Here is a 25,292-nt window from a genome sequence, read left to right on the forward strand (position 1 = left end):
GACAATGGTGACAAATGTTTGGTTTGTTATCAAAACTCTTAAGTGTTTGTTTGTAGAGTGATTCAATTGGTTTCAGAACAGTAGCTCCTGCTTGTGATGTAGGGGAGTTGCAGTGATGGGACAAGATTGTAACTACCAATTGGGGAGAAAAAGTACAAAAAATAAAAGTCCCGAATTAAAATCACTTGGAGCTGATTTGCTGGTGTTTTTAGTCTTTTTTCAATGGTGAGGCAATATCTCAGATGTGAGAAGATCACAGCATGTATAGTTTGGAGGCCTCCAGAGGAAGGAAAGGTCTTACAAACCTAAAGTTGAATAATCCAATTTTGATCGTGTTAATCACCTTCACATGTTTCTTAAATGTCAAGTTGGAGTCCAAAATGACGCCGAGATACCTGAAGTTAGAAACAACTTTCAGATTCTCCCCATTAACAAGAACAGCTCGATGGGAAGAATCAATTGATTTCTTAGAGAAGTATATACAGTCTTGTCGATTACATATTTTTTTTTTTAACCCTTTGACTTCGAAATACAAATACAAATGCAGGCAATAATTAGTCATCCATTTATAAACATGTACCATAGCTTCAGTTAACTTGTTAACAACTAGTTGTCTATTTTTTGAGTGTACATACAGAACTGTATTGTCTGCATACATCTGTATGTTAACTTGTGGGAGATCATTTATATAGATGGTAAACAGAAGGGGGCCTAATATTGACCCTTGTGGGACTGCTGACTTCACCACCTATGTCCAGTTTAAATTTAATACAATCCAGAAAATAGCAGTTGGCTGTTTCGGTAGAATGGTTTGTTCTGAATCCAAATTGCATTTGATGTATGCATTTGATGTATGCATTTGATGTATGGAGTTGCCCTGATTGAGGTGATCAGTCAGATTATCAGCCACCCATCTATCAGCTACTTTTGATAGCACTGGAAGAATGCTTATAGTTTGGTAATTTTCCACCAGTGTTGGGTCACCAGATTTTAAAACACATATCACTGAAGCAGACTTCCAAGCATTGGGGAAGAACCCATATTTGATGGACAGATTAACTTGATGTACAATAGGGACAATCAGAGAATATTTGTGTCTCTTCAGGAATACAGTGTCTAGACCAAATACATATTTTGTTCTAGAGCTCCTGAAGAAGCTAATAATACAGTCCAGTGCTGATGCTGAGATTTCAGGAATTGTGAATATTGGTTTATTATTATCTATGGGAGTGAGGACTGTGGTCATGGTTGAAAATCTTTGAGCCAGTTCCCTGACAGAGTCAACAAAAAGCTGGTTAAAGGTGGTGGATATGAAATCGGAGTCTTGAATTAGAATCCCATGAACCTTTCATTCAGGATGTTTTTCGGACTTTTCAGCTCCTCTCCCTGTTAGTTTGTTGAGATTTTCCCAAATCACTTTGACATTTCCTTTTGCTTCATTGATCACTCTAAGAAAGAGCTCTGCTTTGGCAAATATTCCGTACCACCTTATTTCTCAGTGCTGTAAATATACATATGTCATCATTCTGACCAGACTTCAGTGTTTTTTCAAGGTAAAAATGCCGTTCTCTCATCCGCCTCCAGAGGTCCTCATTGAACCATTGTAGAGGGGTTTTCTGTCTTGGTTTACATGTATTTTTTTATTTAACTTGGCAAGTCAGTTAAGGAAAACATATTGTTTACAATGACAGCCTACCCCAGTCAAACCTGAGCCGCCCTATGGGACTCCCAATCACAGCCTGATGTGATGCAGCCTGGACTCACACCAGGGATGCCTCTCGCACTGAGATGCAGTGCCTTAGACCACTGCGCCACTCGGGAGCCAATTTGGGTCTTCAATGCTTAACAGATCAGACCAGACACCTAGATTATGTACAAGGACAATATAAACAAAGTCAGAAACAAGGCAGTCATGGTGTTCCTTTTTTATCTTTATTTAACTAGGCAAGTCAGGTAAGAACAAATTCTTATTTTCAATGACAGCCTAGGAACAATGGGTTAACTGCCTTGTTCAGGGGCGGAACAACAGATTTTTCCTTGTCAGCTCGGGGATTCAATCTTGCAACCTTTCGGTTACTAGTCCAACGCTCTAACCACTAGGCAACCCTGCCACCTCATTTTACAATGTATCGTTTTATATATGGCATGTGAGGTGTCCTATGGCTTCTCTTATTAAATGTAGGTCGGACATGTCTATCTGTTATGTCATATCGATCCAGAATAATGCTATAAAATGCAAAGCTGCTAAAGAAAGTAATCATAAAAGTGTGCTCTGGGGTGGAGTTTCCGCTTGGTAAATATATAGGATCAGCTTCCCGGCCCTACATCAAAACTGACCCAAGGTCAGTGTCTAGGGGCAACTTCTCCCTACTCCATAAAAGTAGCCAAACCATGTTCTGACATGTCCGATGTTACCTGCTGTTCCCAGGACAGCCTAGAGGGTGCGCTGGTGGCCACACACCAGGAGATGGAGCTGTACCGGGGTCAGCTGCTGGCTGCAGACAAATTACAGCTGAAGAAGGAGACACTGCAGAACCAGCTCATCAACATCAGAGGAGAACTCTCCCAGGCATCCAGCGTAAGAAAGACACATAGCCAGGGATAATCCATGATAATCCATAGTGATCCATTATGTAATCTATAAGTAAATCAAGGAGATCCCTTTAAGGTATCCTGTATAAGATATATGGGGGATGAATCTAAAATATGACAATAGGACAATATATCATCTATAATCTATAAGATCTGATCACCATCATAGGACAACTCTCCTACTCCAGTGTGATAGATATTGTATGGTTGCTTTAGAAAGTGACTATAAGGCTAGAGGCTTCAGCATACAGTCAGGGTTTTTCATGCGTAGGAAAAACTGTGCCTATTGCCACACTCACCACCCAAGCCTCTTTTTGATTTAGGAAAACACTGATAGTGTTCATAGTTCCAGGGTCTAAGTGTGTGGTCCAGGTTCTGTGTGTGTGTGTTCCAGGGTCTGAGTGTGTGTTCCAGGCTCTGAGTGTGTGTTCCAGGCTCTGAGTGTGTGTTCCAGGCTTTGAGTGTGTGTTCCAGGGTCTGAGTGTGTGTTCCAGGCTCTGAGTGTGTGTTCCAGGGTCTGAGTGTGTGTTCCAGGCTCTGAGTGTGTGTTCCAGGGTCTGAGTGTGTGTTCCAGGCTCTGAGTGTGTGTTCCAGCCTCTGAGTGTGTGTTCCAGGCTCTGAGTGTGTGTTCCAGGCTCTGAGTGTGTGTTCCAGGCTCTGAGTGTGTGTTCTCTCCCTTGCTGTCCAGGTTCTGACCACCAGTCGGATGGAGTTTGAAGCTTTGGAGGACGAGGTCAATGCTATCCATGGAGACCTGTGGGAACAGCTCAATACAGGCGGGCAGGTACACTGGCCACTTAATCTATGACCCACCTAAAGCTTCTGATGTTTTATTGTAGCGTACAAAGTTACCAAAACCTGTGTTTCTAACCAGTCGCCAGTCGAACACTGAATATGGAGCTTAGAAAGGAAATGACTAGAATGGAACTCTAATCTTTAATCTCACCTGCTCATGAACACACCTGTGTGGTTCCATTTTAAAGTTTCTATTGCTGTTCGTTGGCTAATTTCCAGTCACTTACCACAGTGTTATCCTAGCTTGCTAATAGGTGAGTCCAACCTTTCCTCCTGATCAGTATTTTAAACAGAATAGGAATCACTCATCAACAATAAATTACCACAAACATTCATTTTCATCATGTCCTATTTATCATCATACTTCTGATGATATCATCTAGAATGTATAAAGTACAGTCGTGGCCAAAAGTTTTGAGAATGACACAAATATTAATTTTCACAAAGTTTGCTGCTTCAGTGTCTTTAGATATTTTTGTCAGATGTTACTATGGAATACTGAAGTATAATTACAAGCATTTCATAAGTGTCAAAGGCTTTTATTGACATTTACATGAAATTGATGCAAATAGTCAATATTTGCAGTGTTGACCCTTATTTTTCAAGTCTTCTACAATCCGCCCTGGCATGCTGTCAATTAACTTCTGGGCCACATCCTGACTGATGGCAGCCCATTCTTGCGTAATCAATGCTTGGAGTTTGTCAGAATTTGTGGGGTTTAGTTTGTCCACCCGCCTCTTGAGGAATGACCACAAGTTCTCAATGGGATTAAGGTCTGGGGAGTTTCCTGGCCATGGACCCAAAATATTGATGTTTTGTTCCCCGAGCCACTTAGTTATCACTTTTGCCTTATGGCAAGGTGCTCCATCATGCTGTAAAAGGCATTGTTCGTCACCAAACTGTTCCTGGATGGTTGGGAGAAGTTGTTCTCGGGGGATGTGTTGGTACCATTCTTTATTCATGGTTGTGTTCTTAGGCAAAATTGTGAGTGAACCCACCCCCTTGGCTGAGAAGCAACCCCACACATGAATGGTCTCAGGATGCTTTACAGTTGGCATGACACAGGACTGATGGTAGCGCTCACCTTGTCTTTTCCGGACAAGCTTTTTTCCGGATGACCCAAACAATCGGAAAGGGGATTCATCAGAGAAAATGACTTTACCCCAGTTCTCAATCCCTGTACCTTTTGCAGAATATCAGTCTGTCCCTGATGTTTTTCCTGGAGAGAAGTGGCTTCTTTGCTGCCCTTCTTGACACCAGGCCATCCTCCAAAAGTGTTCGCCTCACTGTGCGTGCAGATGCATTCACACCTGCCTGCTGCCATTCCTGAGCAAGCTCTGTACTGGTGGTGCCCCGATCCCGCAGCCGAATCAACGTTAGGAGTCGGTCTTGGCGCTTGCTGGATCTTCTTCGGCGCCCTGAAGCCTTCTTCACAACAATTGAACCGCTCTCCTTGAAGTTCTTGATGATCCGATGAATGGTTGATCTAGGTGTAATCTTACTGGCAGCAATATCCTTGCCTGTGAAGCCCTTTTTGTTCAAAGCAATGATGACGGCACGTGTTTCCTTGCAGGTAACCTTTGTTGACAGAGGAAGAACAATGATTCCAAGCACCACCCTCCTTTTGAAGCTTCCAGTCTGTTATTCTAACTCAATCAGCATGACAGAGTGATCTCCAGCCTTGTCCTCATCAACACTCACACCTGTGTTAACGAGAGAATTACTGACCTGATGTCAGCTGGTCCTTTTGTGGCAGGGCTGAAATGCAGTGGACATGTTTTGGGGGGATTCAATTCATTTGCATGGCAAAGAGGGACTTTGCAATTAATAGCAATTCATCTGATCACTCTTCATAACATTCTGGAGTATATGCAAATTGCCATCATACAAACTGAGGCAGCAGACTTTGTGAAAATTCATATTCGTTTAATTCTCAAAACTTTTGGCCACGACTGTACAGTCAACATGCCCCATTAAACACCAGACTGTCCCCCTCCTCTCCATGGAGTATCACCTGGCTCATGGTGGTGAACTGTTAAAGTGACTGTCCATAAGAGTGAATTGTCTATGACCAACTCAATAAAACTGGGTTGTATTCATTGGGAATGAAACAGAAGCAAATGGGCCAAAACGGGAAGGGGGTACCTGAACTTGTCCAATATACAAAAAAACATGTTTAAGTTTTCCTTTGCGAAATTTTTGCTACATTTTGTTATAGTATGTACTAATGAATGTACGTGACCCTGTTGTTTTCTTAGACAATCAGGCTACCTGGTGTCACTCTCTCACACTGCCTCTGGTCTTATAACTGAGACACCTAACTGCTGCTACATCACTCCCTGACTTGTTTTCTAATAGAAGATTACAATAACAATAAGTTATTAACAGTATTACATCTATTCAGTATTATACTTCAAATGTTATTCTTACCTCTATCCTTCTACAATCACCTTTACTTCCCTCATCTTCTCTACATACTCCTCCCTCCTCTCCTTCATCAGAGTGAGATGATCCACAGACACATTCAGAAGGAGTTCTGGAGAGTTCAGGATGTGTTGGAAGGACTCCACAAGAGCAACCTTTCCAGAGGCACAGACACAGCCAAACACCGGGGTATGCAGGCACCTCACAGTAACATAACCTACAGTATAGTCGTACATACAGTGCGTTCTGAAAGTATTCAGACCCCTTGACTTTTTCAACATTTTGTTACGTTACAGCCTTATTCTAAAATTGATTAAAATGTTTTTTCCCTCATCAATCTACACACAATACCTCGTAATGGTGAAGCAAAAACAGTTTTTATGTTATTTTAGCAAACGTAAAAAATAAAATAAAAAACTTTAAAAACACATTTACGTAAGTATTCAGGCTCTTTACTCAGTACTTTGTTGAAGCTCCTTTGGCAGTGATTACAGCCTTGAGTCTTCTTGGGTATGATACTACAAACTTGGTACACCTGTATTTGTGGAGTTTCTCCCATTCTTTTCTGCAGATCCTCTCAAGCTCTGTCAGGTTGGATGGGGAGCGTCGCTGCACAGCTATTTTCAGGTCTCTCCAGCGATGTTAGATTGGGTTCAAATCCTGGCTCTGGCTGGGCCACTCAAGGACATTCAGAGACTTGTTCCAAAGCCACTCCTGTGTTGTTTTGGCTGTGTGCTTAGGGTCGTTGTACTGTTGGAGCAGATGTTTATCAAGGATCTCTCTGTATTTCGCTCTGTTCATCTTTCCCTCGATCCTGACTATTCTCCCTGCAGCTGAAAAACATCACCACAGCATGATTGGCATTCAGGCCAAAGAGTTCAATCTTGATTTCATTGGACCAGAGAATCTTGTTTCTCGTGGTCTAAGAGTCCTTTAGGTGCCTTTTGGCAAACTCCAAGCAGGCTGTCATTTGCCTTTTACTGAGGAGGGGCTTCCGCCTGGCCATTCTAACATAAAGGCCTGATTGGTAGAGTGCTGCAGAGATGGTTGTCCTTCTGGAAACTTCTTCTACCTCCACAGAGGAACTCTGGAGCTCTGTCAGAGTGACCATCGGGTTCGTGGTCACCTCCCTGACCAAGGCCCTTTTCCCCGATTGCTCATTTTGGCCAGGGTGGCCAGCTCTTTGAAGGGTCTTGGTGGTTCCAAACTTCTTCCATTTAAGAATGATGGAGGCCACTGTGTTCTTGGGGACCTTCAATGCTACAGACATTTTTTGATACCCTTTCCCAGATCTGTGCCTTGACACAATCCTGTCTCGGAGCACTACGGATAATTCCGTAGTGGCTTGGTTTTTGCTCTGACATGCACTGTCAACTGTGGGACCTTATATAGACAGGTGTGTGCCTTTCCAGATCATGTCCAATCAATTGAATATACCACCAGTGAACTCCAATCAAGTTGTAGAAACATCAAGGATGATCAATGGAAACAGTATGCACCTGAGCTAAGACTATAGCGTCTGAATACTTATGTAAATAATTTATTTATCTTTTGTATTTTTAATACATTTGCAAAAATTTAAAAGAAATCGGTTTTCGCTTGGTCATTATTGGGTGTTGTGTGTAAATTGATGAGGAAACCTTTAAAAAAAAATCAATTTTAGAATAAGACTGTAACCTAACAAAATGTGGAAAAGGTCAAGGGGTCTGAATACTTTCTGAATGCACTGTACAGTAATTTCCACTTCTGCTATGTTTTTTCTATCTGTCTGACCTGTAGCTGAATCTCTAGCTGAAGTAGATGATAAATGAACCAATAGAAGTATATCGATGAACAGCGTTCTGCATGCATTTCTAACTCCCACCCTCCATCCTCTATCTCTCTGTCTCTCTATCTCTCTGTCTCTCTGTCTCTCTGTCTCTCTGTCTCTCCATTTCTCTGTATCTCTATCTCTCTGTCTCTCTATCTCTCTGTCTCTCTATCTCTCTGTCTCTCTGTCTCTCTATCTCTCTGTCTCTCTGTCTCTCTGTCTCTCCATTTCTCTGTCTCTCTATCTCTATGTCTCTCTATCTCTGTCTCTCTGTCTCTCCATTTCTTTGTCTCTCTATCTCTCTGTCTCTCTATCTCTCTGTCTCTCTGTCTCTCCGGCAGTAGCCAGTGGAGCATCTGGTTCTTTTAGCACCAATAGTCCTGCTAGTCCCATGAGCTCAGTAAGCCTCACCAGTCCACTCAGCCCTTTCTCCCCAGTGCCCGGTTCCCAGGCCTCCCCCTCCAAACAACTGGGTCCGGAGGTAAGCACCGCCTCCTCTTACTACCCACGCACCCACCTGGGTCCCCACCCAGGTCCTCAAATTAACACCCACCTGAGTCCTCAACGTCACACCCAACCATGTTTTGATCTAAATGCCCAACTAGGTCCTAAATCTAACATTCAACCAGGTCCTGATCCAAATAGACCAGTCTCTGAACCAAACACCCACCTGGATCTTGAACCGAACACCAAACACCCCCTTATACTTTCCTTACCTTGCACCCAGCCCATGCCCCTCAGTCCTGAAACACAGTGCCAGGTCCTGTACTTAGGCACCCAGTCCTGTCCTGAACTTAAATCCCTACCTAACACCCAACCAAGTCCTGAGCCAAGTAGGCACACTGGTCTTGAACCAAATATCCACTGGGTCCTGAGCCAAACTCCCACCCTAGCACTAGCCAAGCCAACCAGCTAGCCCCTGTAGAGAGTACAGACAGCAAGCAACATGTACAACCGCACACCTCCCAAGCCAACCAGCATGGCCTTAGAAACACTGTGGACATCTAACCAAACACAGACCCAACACCAACATCAACCCCAGCACCAGCCAAGCCAACCAGGCAGTCCTTAGTGACAGTGCACAGTCACACAGCCACCAAGCCAGCTCTGGAGTTCCACTCCCCCATGAAGCCAGCCAGAGCTCCACCCACCCAATCACCCGCCCACCCTGCCAAACTGACCAATCAACAAGCTCCTACAGGCAGTCAGTAACCCACCAACACACCCAGCTAGCCAGTGAGCTTGCCCCTCAGCCGAAACAACAAGCCATTGGCTACAGGAAAGTTCTTCTCCCAGAAACACCTTCCTACCAAGCAAGCTACCCCGACTTTCTCAGGTACCCACCTCAGCGCACCCACCTGACATTCCCTGAGACCCAGTACAAATTTTTCTGCCAAAACTCCTGTCTTGCTAGCCTATAGCCATAGCCTAGACCTCCGTACACACTCCCTATCACCTTGCCCCGTGTCCAGGGCCCTCAGTCCTGAAACACATCACACACCCCGGTACCATCACACACCCCGGTACCATCACACACCCCGGTACCATCACACACCCCGGTACCACCACACACCACGGTACCACCACACACCACGGTACCACCACACACCCCGGTACCATCACACACCCCGGTACCACCACACACCACGGTACCACCACACATCCCGGTACCATCACACTCCCCGGTACCACCACACACCCCGGTACCATCACACACCCCGGTACCACCACACACCCCGGTACCACCACACACCCCGGTACCATCACACACCCCGGTACCACCACACACCCCGGTACCACCACACTCCCCGGTACCACCACACACCCCGGTACCATCACACACCCCGGTACCACCACACACTGGTACCACAGCCATCCGAACATCAGGCATTGGGCTCGACTCAGTGTACATGCAGACCCATCTCTTGACCTGGTGGACTGTACTGTAAGATTTAAGATGTTTAAGGTGGGTTGCAGCAGTTGTAACCCACACCAGACAGACTTGATACAATAACAGTTCTAATGTGATGTTATACTTACTGTATTTTGATGATGCAGCTTTAGTACTTTGTTTTGCCAATAGTAAGAAGCAAAGCTAGAGGTTTGAAGCAGAATGTGTAATGCTTTCTGAGGTAAAGTATATAGCTGAGGGTGAGGGTCCTAGTCAGTAAGTGGTTAATAATGTTCTGTGTCCAGCAGGCTCAGGGAATCAGAGTCAGGAGTTCTCAGCCTGCATAACATGTTGTTAAATAATTATGTATAGTGTCATGTCAACATCAATAAGCTCTTTCTCTGCCAGAAATATATGAGGTCAAAAAAGTGTGTGTATGTGTAGAACTGTATCCTTAATGGAATCAGATAAGAAACCAGACAGACCTGTTACTGTAATTTATTTATAGAAACCTCATTGGGAGGTGGAGCAGAAATGTGGCAAATGTTCTCCTTTTCCTTCATGCCATCTCTCACTATGTGGAACATGGTACTTAGTGGTGGGTCATTCCATGTCATTTAAGCAAGTCATCTCACCCACCAGGTTGCTAGATTGTTTATTTTCATCATGAGCAAAAGCTATTGGTTTTCTACACAACGTTGCAAAGAAATAACCCCAAGAGACCAGCAAAAGGGATAAAAGGGGGACTTTCCTCTATAGTGCTTAATCAATCAATTCATGAATTCATTGATATCAAGGAATATGATAGGCCAAGAAATCAAGTCAACTGGTTATCCCAGGTCCAGAACAGTTCATTGATTAAAAGAGAGGGATGTACACTGAATAAAACATGAACTCAAAATGCAACAATTTCAAAGATTTTACTGAGTTACAGTTCATATAAGGAAATCAGTCATTTGAAATAAATTCATTGGGCCCTAATCTATGGATTTCACATGACAGAGAATTCAGATATGCATCTGTTGGTCACAGATACCTTAAAAGAAAAGGTAGGTGCGTGGATCAGAAAACCAGTCAGTATCTGGTGTGACCACCATTTGCCTCATGCAGTGCGACACTTCAGACAGTTTAATAACAAATATATTTATCAGGATCCCCATTAGCCGACGCCAATGGTGACACCTAGTCTTACTGGTGTCCGACATATAATTAAAACGACACTACAGACAAAATACTTTACAATTGACATACATTTAAAAACATTGACATAGTGTGTGTGCATCTATCAGTGTGTGTGCATCTATCAGTTACACATACATGTCAGTACATACACACAACAAGTGGGTCACATGGGGTTGATTGTGACATGTGGAATGTTGTCCCACTCCTCTTCAATGTCTATGCGAAGTTGCTGGATATTGGCGGGAACTGGAACATGCTGTTGTACACGTCGATCCAGAGCATCCCAAATATGCTCAGAGGGTGACATGTCTGGTGAGTATGCAGGCCATGGAAGGATTTGGGACATTTTCAGCTTCCAGGAATTGTGTACAGATCCTTGCAACATGGGGCCATGTATTATCATGCTGAAGCATGAGGTGATGGCGGCAGATGAATGGTACGACAATGGGCCTTAGGATCTCGTCACATGATCTCTGTGCATTGAAATTGCCATTGATAAAATGCAATTGTTTTCATTGCCCATAGCTTAGACCATACCATAACCCCACCGCCACCATGGGGCACTCTGTTCACTACGTTGACATCAGCAAACTGATCGCCCACACGACTCCATACACGCTGTCTGCCATCTGCCCTGTATAGTTTCATCCGTGAAGAGCACACTTCTCCAGCATGCCAGTGGCCATTGAAGGTGAGCATTTTCCAACTGAAGTCAGTTACGACGTCGAACTGCAGTCAGGTCAAGACCCTGGTGAGGACGACGAGCACCCAGATGACCTTCCCTGAGACAGTTTCTGACAGTTTGTGCAAACAGTTTCATCCGCTGTCCGGGTGGCAGTCTCAGACAATCCCGGAGGTGAAGAAGCCAGATGTGGAGGTCCTGGGCTGTGGTTGTGAGACTGGTTGAACGTACTGCCAAATTCTCTAAATGCACGCTGGAGGCAGCTTATGGTAAAGAAATTAACATTAAATTATCTGGCAACAGCATGCAAACTGCATATTTTAGAGTGGCCTTTTATTTCCCCCAGCACAAGGTGCACCTGTGTAATGACCATGCTAATCAGCTTCTTGATATGCCACACCTGTTAGATGGATGTATTATCTTGGTCAAAGGAGAAATGCTCACTAACAGGGATTTAAACAAATTTGTGCACAACATTTGAGAGAAATAAGCTTTTTGTGCATACTGTTTGGAACATTTCTGGGATCTTTTATTTCAGCTCATGAAACATGGAACCAGCACTTTACATGTTAAACTTTATATTTTTGTTCAGTATAGTTCAGAAGATACTGAAGCACTCTGGGACTGGGGTTGGATCCTCCTGTTTTAGTATTAAACCCATGTGAAACCTGTAGTGCTATGCCTTCCTCTGGCTCTCAGCCAACTCTCTCTGTTGGGCATGAAGCTCATAATCACACAATGCTGAAATTTGAATTATAGTGTTCAAGAGCAGAAATTTTCTATTTTGTGAATCTTATAAACCCATGTATCATCTGTGTTGCTTAATGATTGTAACTGATTTCAGTGTCTGTACTCATTCAACTGAAACATAACGTTGGAAATTGTGGTGGTACTTTCTATCTTGTTTTTCCTATTCAGCAGTAGTCAGTGGTCTGTATCAGTACTACTAATCTGATTAGAATTGATCAGTATGTGCATTTATGCTAGCTCAGTGCAGGCATCTCGTTGGACGCCTGTGACCCTTCACCCCTGAAGTTTATAGGGGTCGGGGCTCCATTTCTCATATCGTTCCATGATCCTCTCTGCTCTGCACTCTGCCTGGCTCTTGTCACTCCTCCTGATGCACAGCGCTCTCTCTTCCTCCTCCTACCATCATCCTCCTTCCTTTCTTTTTTTCTTCCTTCCCTCTCTTCCTCTTATTCTTCCTACCTCCTTCCTGTGGCTGTAGGACATTGGCCCGCCACGACCACCACTTCCCAAATCCTACTACCCTCTGGAGTCGCTCCCCTCCCTTCCCCCCTCCCTCCCCCCTCTGCCCTTCGACAGCTCCACCTGGCTACGCAGCCTGGGCCTGGATGACGGTTACCTTGACGATGAAGAGTCCCACAGCAGAAAGGTATTTGGAGACGGGAGGGTGGGAGGGAGTTCCCATCCCTTCCATGCCCCCTGTCACTCACGCAAGCTGGTAAATGTTGTCCATAACCACTGATTCAGGGACATAATCATTTGCCTCCCCCTAATGGGTAAAGTAAGGATAGGGGGTAGAGTAAGCTGATCTGTGGTAAAGGGCAACTCCCAGTTGTTACATGTCCTATAGAAGCCATCCCTGTCGTCCCCATAAACACTTCCGGACCCCTAAACAACAGAGCTCCAAGCTCTACCCCCCACCCCCCCCACACCATCACCCACTTCACCATCACCCCATCACTCCGCCATAGATATGGTCACACACATCCGTCTGTTCTAGCGCTTCACTCCTCATGACTCCTATTCCATATTTTCTTTCTTCTCTCTCTCTCTCTCTGTGTGATTGTTCTGGCTCTGGCTTCTCTTTAGTCTGCTGTGAAACAATCAATCACTTACTATGGTTGATACCAAAAACTCTTCATTAAATTGGAATTGAATCAGTTGATATGTAATTATTCAATAGGATCTAAAGCAACAATACCAAACAAATAGGACAACCAATTTTAAGTATTTTAAATCTTAGCCATTCTAGTGTACTGGGTGCTTTTGAATGCCAAGACTTAGCTTAGGGCGAGTTACAGGTTCCCCTAGGATCGGTAAGGATGTGAATGGAGGTGTGTGGATCCATCCACAGCTAGTGGTTCCTTTACCATACTGTCTGTGTGCCAGTCGTTGTAGTGATGTGGTAGTGATGTGATTGTGCTAGTTCCTGTGCTAGTGCTGTGTCTGTCCTGTAGTGTGTAGACCGAATGCTTTGGCTTATGCCGTATCTACATCCCTCCATTGAGCTCTGGAACCAGCCATATCTGGCAATAACCCCATCATTGCATTCCACACCAATGCATATTATCTAATGCATTCTGTGTTTGGGTAACTATATGGCCAATAGTTCCTACACTCTCCCGGTACGTAAATATCTTACTGTTGATTGACTGATGATGCATTAGCTCTTCCTCCTACTCTGTGTTGCAGCACAAGTACGGTTATCGACAGGACATGTCACCAGAAGAATGGACCAATAGCAACGAAGCTCAGGAGCTGGATCTGGATCGACAGGCCAACATGAATAAAGGTACAGGAAGCAAGGGAGATTGGGTAATGGTGTTCTGGTGTGTCAGTAAGTCTGCATAGCTGGGTCCTTCCTACAATGCGGTACCATTTCGACCTCAAAACATTTGAATTTTTACAAATATGTACAAAGAAAAATAGTATTCTTTTAGAAAAACATAATGATCAAGCTCAGGCACATAACATTTTTTTGGGATGCATTTTCCAATTTGTTAGGTTCATAATCCTAAGAGGGTTGACCTATCAGGGTGGAAATGTTGAACCTAAATTAGCCATAGCTCTGTGAGTGAACAAGACTGAGCAAACATAATGATAAACACTCAAACAGAATTTTAACTTCTCTATTAAACATATTTTAACATTTGGATTTTTTAAATATTTTTTATATATATAATTTAGCCTAACAAGTTGGATATGTATGAGTGGTACATACAGACTAAGAACATGAACAAATAGATAGAAATGAGGGTTTATATTTATTTAGCTTTGCACCATAGGAATTATGACTCTTCCTGAAGGTGGGGTCATTGTAGGAAGGGGTTGTTTTCTTAAATGGAGAATTACAACAAACTAACAGGGTGGAAAGTGGTATCAGGGACACACAGAAAATCTTAAATGAAATAATAATAAATACAATAATCATTCAATTGTTTTATTTTATTTTATGGCTTATGTTTATTATTTATTTTTAGGGGGTAGATCAGTTTAAATATTGCAGAGATTGTGGCTTCCATCAATGTAATTGTCTGCATCATTTCCAATCCCCCATATTTTCTTTGTAAATAACAAAATAACCGCCCCTATTTTGTCACAACACAACTGATTGGCTCAAACGCATGAAATTACACATATTAACTTTTAACAAGGCACACCTGTTAATTGAAATGCTTTCCAGGTGACTACCTCATGAACCTGGTTGTGAGAAAGCCAGAGTGTGCAAAGGGTAGCTACTTTGAAGAATCTCAAATAAAGAACATCATTTGAATTGTTTAATTAACACTTTTTTGGTTACTACATGACTCTATATGTGTTATTTCATAGTTTTGATATCTTCTCTATTATTCTACAATGTAGAAAATAGTCAAATAAATAAACACTGGAATGAGTAGGTGTGTCCAAACCTTTGACTGGTACTGTATATTTTTATATATTTTCCTTTATTATTTTCCCCTAACTCTCCCATCCCTCCCCTAATTGGAGTAAACTAATGGAAAACAACACTTAAGCTTCTACTTCCAGCTTATACATACTATTCACATTTTATGGACACAGTATTTTTACAATAGTTATCAGTCCCATACAGTTTTGGTTTCTATTTGCCATATATTTTTCTGTGCCGTGATGTTTCACAAAAGTGCTGCATCTTTCTATTCTCATATATTCTACATATTGTAAGTTAAAGACACATTTTTGCTATGAGTATTATTATACTATTGATTGATTGGCTATGACTTTTTAAATCACCAAGCAGTGCTATTTGCAAAGTTAGCTTTAGGTAAATTCTTCAGCCATTCCTGAACCTGTGAACAAAAACAAGCTACATATAGACAGTACCTTCGCAGCAAAACACGCAGAGCTGGGTTGGTTGTATCGGCCATATACATAACATTTTATTGGTTGCAAGAATTTTATATAAAAATTTTAATTGAAAAACTCTAAGCATTATTTTGTGTATCAGTTCCTTAATCATGTGCCATGGAATTGGTACGTCTAAAGTCTCTTACCAAATATTTTGCCATCTATGTGGCACAGCTGTCAATATTTTGGTCCTTAAATGGAACTGCCATACTTTTTTATTCATCACAGTTTTCTTTAGCAAATGTCGGTCTTTAATGCAGGACCGACAGACTAGTTCCTTACTCTCTCCACCTTCCACTTGCCTCTTCCATTTTTGCATTAATGCTACTATTAGTTGGTTGTAATTTTGAGAATAGCAGACATTTCTATATATTTTTGTTAGCTGCATGTGTGACATAACTCCACCAGTCCTATTTATGATATCATTTACAAAGATTATATGTTTTTTTATCAGTTAGTATATTTGTTGTAATATTTTTTATGTCTTTTCTAGTGGATTAAACTGAAATGGCAACCAACTTTATATTGCTTGTTTTAAAAATAGTGATATTTTGGAGATTTTCAAATAATGTAAAGTGAGAGGTTATAATCTAAATAAAGGGAAAAGGGCCATTCCTGAACACGGGGTGAGCCATTCTTACTAATCTGCTAGAGAACCAGTTCAGATTTAAGTACAGCTTTAGTTTGACTGAAGCCTTTACTGAGAGGTATAATGCTTTAATATTTAATAATTTCGGTCCTCCGTATATATATTCATTCTATAAATAGGCCTGTTTAATTTTGTATGGCTTGCCATTCCAAATAAATGTCAAAACATGTTTTGCTCATATAATTTAAAAACAAGTTGTTAGGTGTAGGCAAGGCCATAAGCAAATACGTAAACTGGGATATGACTAAAGAGATAATCAAGGTGATTTTTCCACAAATAGACAGGTATTTTCCTTTCTACGGTAGCAAGATATCTATTTGTGCTAACTTTCTATTAAAATGTATTGTGAGGTAATTTCTTTCAGGATATGAGTATCGAGTATGTTCACTTCACCGTCAGACCATTTTATTTGGTTGTAATCCAGAGAGGTTAGAAAAAGTATCTAGATCCTCTATGAGGCTGTGGAGGGATCCAAATTGTGAATTTAAAAGAAAACATGAATCAGCACAAAATTACATCTTTGTTTTTAAGGCGAAAACTAAAGTAGGGTGGTTGGTTGGGGTGGTTGGATGGATTGGTGGGCTTATAACGTAAACGTTTAGCAAGCCAAAACTGTTTTTGAATCTCATCACGGACAACTTTGGCATTTTAGCTAATTAGCAACTTTGCAACTACAGTACTTAACACATTTGATCTAATTTGCAACTACTTAGCATGTTAGCTAACCATTCCCCTAACCTTAACCTTTTAACCTAACCTTAAGCCGAGCTAGCAAGTGAGAAGAGCTTGCGACCATTTTTGTTTGGCATAAGAACGTGGTTGCCAATCGAGTGAACGACCAGTCGGCTTTAATGGGAACGATACCAAAACGAACGACCAGTCGGCTTGGCACCTAATAGAAGGCACGAAGACCTCGATTTCTTCTCGGGCCTAACAACACCCGTACCAGTATAGCCTCCAAACCACGGCTTCTCGGGCATTATCACTTAAATAATATCATTCATGTTTAATTTACTGGTGGGTCCGTATAAACCATTTACTTATCATTAGTTAAGTCTTTTTGGGTGGCCTAATGTAAAGTGAGATGTATTTATACTTTGTAAATGTTTTGAGTGACCAGTGTAATTTCTTTAAAAAATATAGTCATGCCATTAGTAGACATTTCAGCAGTACCTGATGCTCCTTAAGGTCTCAAAAAAGCCAAGAACATATCAATGGTAAAACAATAAGCACACAACACAGGATGTTTAAAAGACTGAAGCATTAGAAGCATTCTTTTTTTAATGATTTAAGCTTTATTTTTGGGTGCGGGACGTGGCCCCCACTCCACCATTGTCAATACCCGCTTTGGTAGCCTCCTCCAAATGATCACCCTCCAAATTAACCCCACCGGACTAAGGGGCAGCACCGGACTAAGGGGCAGCACCGGAATGAGGGGCAACACCGGAATGAGGGGCAGCTCCGGACTGAGGGGCAGCACCGGACTGGCTGGCGGATCGTGGCTGGCTGGCTCTGGCGGATCCTGGCTGGCTGGCGGATCCTGGCTGCTGGCGGATCCTGGCTGGCTGGCGGATCCTGGCTGGCTGGCTCTGGCGGATCCTGACTGGCTGGCTCTGGCGGATCCTGGCTGGCTGGCTCTGGCGGATCCTGGCTGGCTGGCTCTGGCGGATCCTGGCTGGCTGGCTCTGGCGGATCATGGCTGGATGACGGCTCATGGCTGGATGACGGCTCTGGCTGGTCATGGCTGGATGACGGCTCTGGCTGGTCATGGCTGGATGACGGCTCTGGCTGGTCATGGCTGGCTGACGGCTCTGGCTGGTCATGGCTCGCTGATGGCTCTGGCTGGTCATGGCTCGCTGACGGCTCTGGCTGGTCATGGCTCGCTGACGGCTCTGGCTGGTCATGGCTCGCTGACGGCTCTGGCTGGTCATGGCTGGCGGCAGGCTCTGGCTGATCCTGTCTGGCGGAAGGCTCTGGCTGATCCTGTCTGGCGGAAGGCTCTGGCTGATCCTGTCTGGCGGAAGGCTCTAGCGGCTCCTGTCTGGCGGACGGCTCTAGCGGCTCCTGTCTGGCGGACGGCTCTGAAGGCTCATGGCAGACGGGCGGCTTTGCAGGCTCATGGCAGACGGACAGTTCAGATGGCGTTGGGCAGACGGGCAGTTCAGGCGCCGTTGGGCAGACGGGCAGTTCAGGCGCCGTTGCGCAGACGGGCAGTTCAGGCGCCGTTGGGCAGATGGGCAGTTCAGGCGCCGCTGGGCAGACGGCAGACTCTGGCCGGCTGAGACGCACTGTAGGCCTGGTGCGTGGTACCGGAACTGGAGGTACCGGGCTAAAGACACGCACCTTCAGGCTAGTGCGGGGAGCAGCAACAGGGCACACTGGACTCTCAAGGTGTACTATAGGCCTGGTGCGTGGTACCGGCACTGGTGATACCGGGCTGAGGGCACGCACATCAGGGCGAGTACGGGGAGAAGGAACAGTGCGTACAGGGCTCTGGAGACGCACAGGAGGCTTGATGCGTGGTGCCGGAACTAAAGGCACTGGGCTGGATACACGCACCACAGGGAGAGTGCGTGGAGGAGGAACAGGGCTCTGGAGTCACACTGGAAGCCTGGTGCGTGGTGTAGGCACTGGTGGTACTGGGCTGGAGCGGGGAGATGGCGCCGGAAATACCGGACTGTGCAGGCGTACTGGCTCCCTTGAGCACTGAGCCTGCCCAACCTTACCTGGTTGTATGCTCCCCGTCGCCCGACCAGTGTGGGGAGGTGGAATAACCCGCACCGGGCTATGTAGGCGAACCGGGGACACCATGCGTAAGGCTGGTGCCATGTAAGCCGGCCCGAGGAGACGCACTGGTGGCCAGATGCGTTGGGCCGGCTTCATGACATCCGGCTCAACGCTCAATCTAGCCCGGCCGATACGTGGAGCTGGAATGTACCGAACCGGGCTATGCACGCGTACAGGAGACACCATGCGCTCTACTGCGTAACACGGTGTCTGCCCGTACTCTCGCTCTCCACGGTAAGTACAGGGAGTAAGCGCAGGTCTCCTACCTGACTTCGCCACTCTCCCTTTAAGCCACCCCCCAATACATTTTTGGGGTTTACTCACAGGCTTCCTTGCTAGTCGCGTACCCTCATAACTCCGGTTCCTCTCTCCGGTTGCCACTGCTCTCCTAATCGCCTCCAGCTATTCCCATGGGAAGCGATATCTTCCAGTCAGGATCTCCTCCCATGTGTAGCAACCCTTGCCGTCCAAAACATCCTCCCATGTCCACGAGTCCTGTTTTGTTTTTCGCTGCTTGATCCATGGTTGGTGGGTAGTTCTGTCACGATCGTCTATGGGTGAGAGAGTGGACCAAGGCACAGCGTGTGCAAAATACATCTTTTTATTTAGAAGAGGGAAAAACACGCAACGAACACTATTACAAAACGAAACAAACTAACAAACGATCGTGAAGCTAAAGACGTAATCGCAAACACAAGCTACAAACGTACAACATAGACAACTACCCACAAAAGCCTACTGCCTATGGCTGCCTTAAATATGGCTTCCAATCAGAGACAATGAATGACAGCTGTCTCTGATTGAGAACCAATCTAGGCAGCCATAGACATAACTAGACAACTACACTCTACTCTGCCCCATACACATACAACACCCCTAGACACTACAAAACACATACATTCCCCATGTCACACCCTGACCTAACTAAAAAACATAAAGAAAACAAAGAATACTAAGGCCAGGGCGTGACAAGTAGCCTCAACAGCACTCTTTAGGGTAGCACCATGGTGTAGCCGGAGGACAGCTAGCTTCCGTCCTCCTTCTGGTACATTGACTTCAGTACAAAACCTAGCCATCAACAAATGAATTTCTTCAAAAATGAAGGAGAAGCAAGAGATAGAAAGAGAGAGTTCGTAATTTTTTTTCACTTTCAGTTTCACTTACTTAACTAGCAAATGCAGCTTGCTAGTTTAGTTACTCAAACACCCGGCTCAAACAGAGGGATGCTATGTTAGCTAGCTGGCTATGACTATCCAACACAACACTGGAACTCGTCCAAGTCAAGGTAAACTTTTGGTTTTATGAATTTATTCCCACTTGGGCCCTCCGGTGTAATTGCTTACTAGCTATACACTGTAATGTTACCGCATGATTGTAGCGGATTTACTAAACCCATTAGTTCTATTAGCTATGTTGACTAGGACATTACTTTAACTAATACGGGGACAACAATGTAGGCTGTGTGTAGCGGTTATGACATGGTTTGGCTTGGAAAGTTTTTTTCGCCTGGTCACATACAGCTGATGTGTTGTTCATTGAAGTACACAAAAGAAGGGAAAAGGTGAAATGAGGAGAGTGCATAGAGGCGAGAAGGAATACAATGTGGCTGCTATGAAAGTGAACTGTTTTTATGCATAATCAGGGGTGTATTCATTCCACTAATTCTGTTGAAAAACGTTTCTTAAACGGAAACGGAACGGGGGATAAAAATACCTGAATTTGTCTAATAGAAACTCTCGTTTGCAACTGTTGGACTATTCATTACACCCTAGATAAGCTAGATGCAGGCAAAATGTTTCTCTCGACCTGTGTGCACCAACGTTGTAGACTTTAATTCATAGGCTAGGTTGTAGCAACCTCATGATGGGTATAGGGAATATTTGAGTAACATGTAGTAGCCTAAACCTGCTGATGTTACATTAAACTGGGTGAATGGAATATGAATGACAGTCATCCAACATGCAGTAATAGAAATAAGGCCATGCATGTTCATTCAAAAAAATGATTGTCCTCACTCATCATAAACGGCACTGACCGCCACAGGAACCCACGTGGTGATATGAAAATGTGTCATTGACTTTGATACTCTGATACAACACCTCTCATTTTGACGTCACCCCAAACGACTTCATCGATGGCAGTCTCAGACTGAAGTATGTAGCAAACATAGATCAGAAGAAGAAGAAGAATTCAGTTTGAAGCATCAGGCAAAAGTTATGTACCACTAGATCTGATGTTATGACACTGGTTAAGAATGGGAGGCTCCAAGAAGTGCCGCTCAGCCCATCCACCCACCACAAGAATGATCAGTAGGTCAGCCAGACCGCACTGACAGGCTGAGCCGCCGGCACGCCTCGACCCTCAACACTATAGTCAATACTTTAACTCTCTGCCCAAAACAATTTCCTTCCAATCAATTCTTTTCAAATTTGCCAAGGGAAGGGTTTGGAAACAACGGCAAAAAAACTAAACAAAAATACATACACCTATACATATACAGGTAATTGCCAAAATAATAGAAACACTTAAGTGAATGAGGGGTAGAAAGTATATTGAAAGCAGGTGTGGTTCCTGAGTTAATTCATTAATTAACATAATGTATATAAATGCTGGGCAGGCCATTATTTTGGATACCATGGTTATGCCCCCATAGGATGACAATGCCCCCATCCACAGGGCACGAGTGGTCACTGAATGGTTTGATGAGCATGAAAACGATGTAAACCATATGCCATGGCCGTCTCAGTCACCAGATCTCAACCCAATTGAACACTTAGAGATTCTGGAGCGGAGCCTGAGACAGCCTTTTCCACCACCATCAACAAAACACCACATTATAGAATTTCTTGTGGAAGAATGGTGCCGATAGAGTTCCAGACACTTGTAGAATCTATGTCAAGGCGCATTGAAGCTGTTCTAACTTGTGGTGGACCAACGCCCTACACGTTATGTTGGTGTTTCCTTTATTTTGGCAGTTACATATACATACAGAAACAGCACAGCCTCCATATAATCAATGTCATCATAATAATGTAGAGCTCTCTTCATTTTATTTACTTGCACAGAATATAGCTGGGTCGCCCCAGCTCGCACGTAAGGGTCCGCCCCCCTGCCGTTCCCTAAACCAACACACGCTACTCAGCTTCAGGATCTTATGGAAACATTCATTATTGACTTTGTGTGTACTAGGCCAGGGCCAGAGCAACAACCCACAGGATGGCAGACCCCCAGTGTGAGGACTGAGCAGCCCAGCAGCTAGATATAGCCTGAAGAGGTATCTCCCCTGACGTGGTCATGTTTTCAATACAGACTCTGTCTTACTGTATTTAGTACAATGCCTCCATACATAACTTGACATTTCTGTCATCTATCGTGACATTGTGGGAGAATAACCAACCTTCCAATTAATGGCAATGCATTTCTTCGCCGCTATAAATGTTAGGTTACACAATTTCTCCTGATAACAGTCTCCAGTATCAACATTTATAAGCAAACAAAAACGGAGAGAATATTCAACTGACATGCTGAGATAGAAGAACATACTCTTTGCCAGAATTCAGACAGCTTTTCACAAGACACATGACCTTTTAAATGCTTCCAGTGCTTCAGTATTTTCATCTTTTAACTTTTAATGTTTATGTTTACACTTTGTTTGGCAGCACTTTAACTGGGCCATTAAAGGTAGTAACTCTTTAAACGTAATTGGATAATTCCGCAAAATGTAATGGGATAGTTCAGCGAAATATTAAACGTAATGGGATAGTGCAGATGTTTGTTTCCATTCCTCGCAAGCACTTTTTGGACTGCTCTAATGAGTGACTGCAATCCACACTTTGGTTTTGGTGGAAAGGTCTGACAACAAATGCTATTGTTACAATTTTCAGATTTTTTAAAATACTTTACTCAGCATGGAAGTCTTACTGTTTTGGATTAAAAAAAATAATATATTTTTCCAAACATCCTTTGTATTGTGTGATATGTTCTAGGGGCCATTTTGAGACGTTAAGGAGCATCACGTACTGCTGGAATGCCTACTAATGGCATTTCCATCTTTTGTGAGAAATAACACTGCTCACTCAAAACATTTGAAAAAAGTATTTATGAAGTATAAATTGCCCAAAAAGATTGAACTAATGATTAGTAAATGGTTTATGAGGACTCATATTAAAAATCTTATGAATTATCTTATGAATAATGATTAAATACTTTCAAAGTTGTTTATAAATGTCTGAATAACTAGCTTACTAACATTACAGATGTGGGCGTAATGATTAATAAATGATGAATAAACTATTTACTAATCTATTATAAATGCTTTATTACAAGGGAGTATTTTAGAGGTATTATTACAAGGGAGTGTTATGGGGGTATTATTACAAGCGGGTATTATGCTACCTTTTTCTGATCTAATCCCAAACTGTTAGATAACAGACTCATTGGAATGAAATCCTCTTTCAAATCAGAAATGAAAGAACATCATCTAAAATATTAGAGTATATACTGTATATATAAATATAATTCGATTACTAGTCCTCAGGACTAGCTGTACCTTATTAAAGTCAATTATTTACATAATAATTGATTGGATTATGAAACCCCAATGACTCATCCTCTGTGCCTGCGTCCCAAACAGCACCCTGTTGCCTACATAGTGCTCTATGGGCCCTGATCAAAAGTAGTGCACTATATAGGAATGTGGTGCAATTTGGGACACAACCTGTGTCATCCTCTGACATGCTGTTTGTCTCTCTCCTGTCCAGTGGGGGTCGTTCCTCCCAGGACTAAGTCTCCCCTGGAGGATCAGGGCCAATCCTACGACCATGGATTCTCCCGACGCAACGGCAAGGTGCCTAATGGAATCTCCAGGGTAGGCAGCATGCCAGAGAGGGCTTTATGGAGCTCAGGAAACTCACAGGCTATATGCATTATATTATATGATCCATACACATGATGCTTTGTAACTATATTATGATAGTGTTACTCATTGATGTTGCCTTTATGTAGTGGTGGTGGGCCTGTGTCTGGTATATTGAATGGTGCTGTCAAATGTATCTTTTAAAGAGCAATACATTTGATGCTTCATCATATGATTGACATGTTATTCCCATATCATTCCCCTCTCCCAGGAGCGTCCGAAGAGTGCGGTGTTCCCGGCGGAGGTGAAGTCCAAGATGAGCGTTGAGGAGCAAAACGAGCGTATCCGTAGGAACCAGAGCAGCTCCGTCAGGGACAAGAGACGCAGCCTGAACCTGGGTAGCCAGGCTGGTACCAACTACAGAGTGGTATGCTCTCACTTCTATTTACATGTACAGTACCTGTCGACACACCTACTCATTCAAAGGGTTTTTCTTTATTTTTACGATTTTCTACATTGTAGAATAATAGTGAAGACATCAAAACTATTAAATAACACATATGGAATCATGTAGTAACTAAAAAAGTGTAGTAACTAAAAAACAAATCAAAATATATTTGAGATTTGAGATTCTTCAAAGTAGCCAGTCTTGCCAGCCTTTGCCTTGATGACAGCTTTGCACGCTCTTGGCATTCTCTCAACCAGCTTCACCTGGAATGCTTTTCCAACAGTCTTGAAGGAGTTCCCACATTTGGTGAGCACTTGTTGGCTGCTTTTCCTTCACTCTGCAGTCCAACTCATCCCAAACCATCTCAAATGGGTTGAGGTCGGGTGATTGTGGAGGCCAGGTCATCTGATGCAGCACTCCATCACTCTCTTTCTTGGTCAAATAGCCCTTACAAATCAAATCAAATGTGTCACATACACATGGTTAGCAGATGTTAATGCGAGTGTAGCGAAACGCTTGTACTTCAAGTTCTGAAAGTGCAGTAATATCTAACAAGTAATCTAACAATTCTCCAACAACTACCTTATACACACAGATCTAAAGGGGTGAATGAGAATAGGTACATGTAGGTATATGGATGAGCGATGGCCGATCGGCATCCTGGAGGTGTGTTTTGGATCATTGTCCTGTTGAATAACAAATTATAGTCCCCCTAAGTGCAAACCAGATGGGATGGCGTATCGCTGCAGAATGCTGTGGGAGCCATGCTGGTGAAGTGTGCCTTGAATTCTAAATAAATCACGGACAATGTCACCAGCAAAGCACCCCCACACCATCACACCTCCTCCTCCGTGCTTCACGGTGCGAACCACACGTGGGGATCATCCGTTCACCTACTCTTTGTCTCACAAAGACACAGCGGTTGGAAACAAAAATCTCAAATTTGGACTCATCAGACTAAGGACAGATTTCCACCGGTCTAATGTCCATTGCTCGTGTTTCTTGACCCAAGCAAGTCTCTTATTCTTATTGGTGTCCTTTAGTAGTGGTTTCTTTGCAGCAAA

At 43.5% G+C, this 25,292-nt stretch overlaps 1 protein-coding gene across 8 annotated transcripts in view; it reads left to right on the top strand.

Moving 5' to 3' along the window:
* LOC129844193 (pleckstrin homology domain-containing family A member 6-like) overlaps positions 1–25,292 on the top strand; it is a 116,483-nt gene that overhangs the window by 78,851 nt on the left and 12,340 nt on the right. For 6 of the 8 annotated variants that reach the window (XM_055912621.1, XM_055912617.1, XM_055912620.1 and 3 more), the window contains 8 exons: positions 2,429–2,578; positions 3,281–3,376; positions 5,889–6,000; positions 7,963–8,102; positions 12,605–12,772; positions 13,816–13,915; positions 23,686–23,792; positions 24,052–24,207. In XM_055912621.1, the coding sequence (XP_055768596.1) occupies positions 2,429–2,578; positions 3,281–3,376; positions 5,889–6,000; positions 7,963–8,102; positions 12,605–12,772; positions 13,816–13,915; positions 23,686–23,792; positions 24,052–24,207 (1,029 nt within the window). The remainder of the gene's footprint in view (positions 1–2,428; positions 2,579–3,280; positions 3,377–5,888; positions 6,001–7,962; positions 8,103–12,604; positions 12,773–13,815; positions 13,916–23,685; positions 23,793–24,051; positions 24,208–25,292) is intronic. The other 2 variants (XM_055912618.1, XM_055912622.1) reach the window with 2 other exon arrangements.

Source organism: Salvelinus fontinalis, unplaced genomic scaffold, assembly GCF_029448725.1.
Source record: "Salvelinus fontinalis isolate EN_2023a unplaced genomic scaffold, ASM2944872v1 scaffold_0193, whole genome shotgun sequence".
NCBI lineage: Eukaryota > Metazoa > Chordata > Actinopteri > Salmoniformes > Salmonidae > Salvelinus > Salvelinus fontinalis.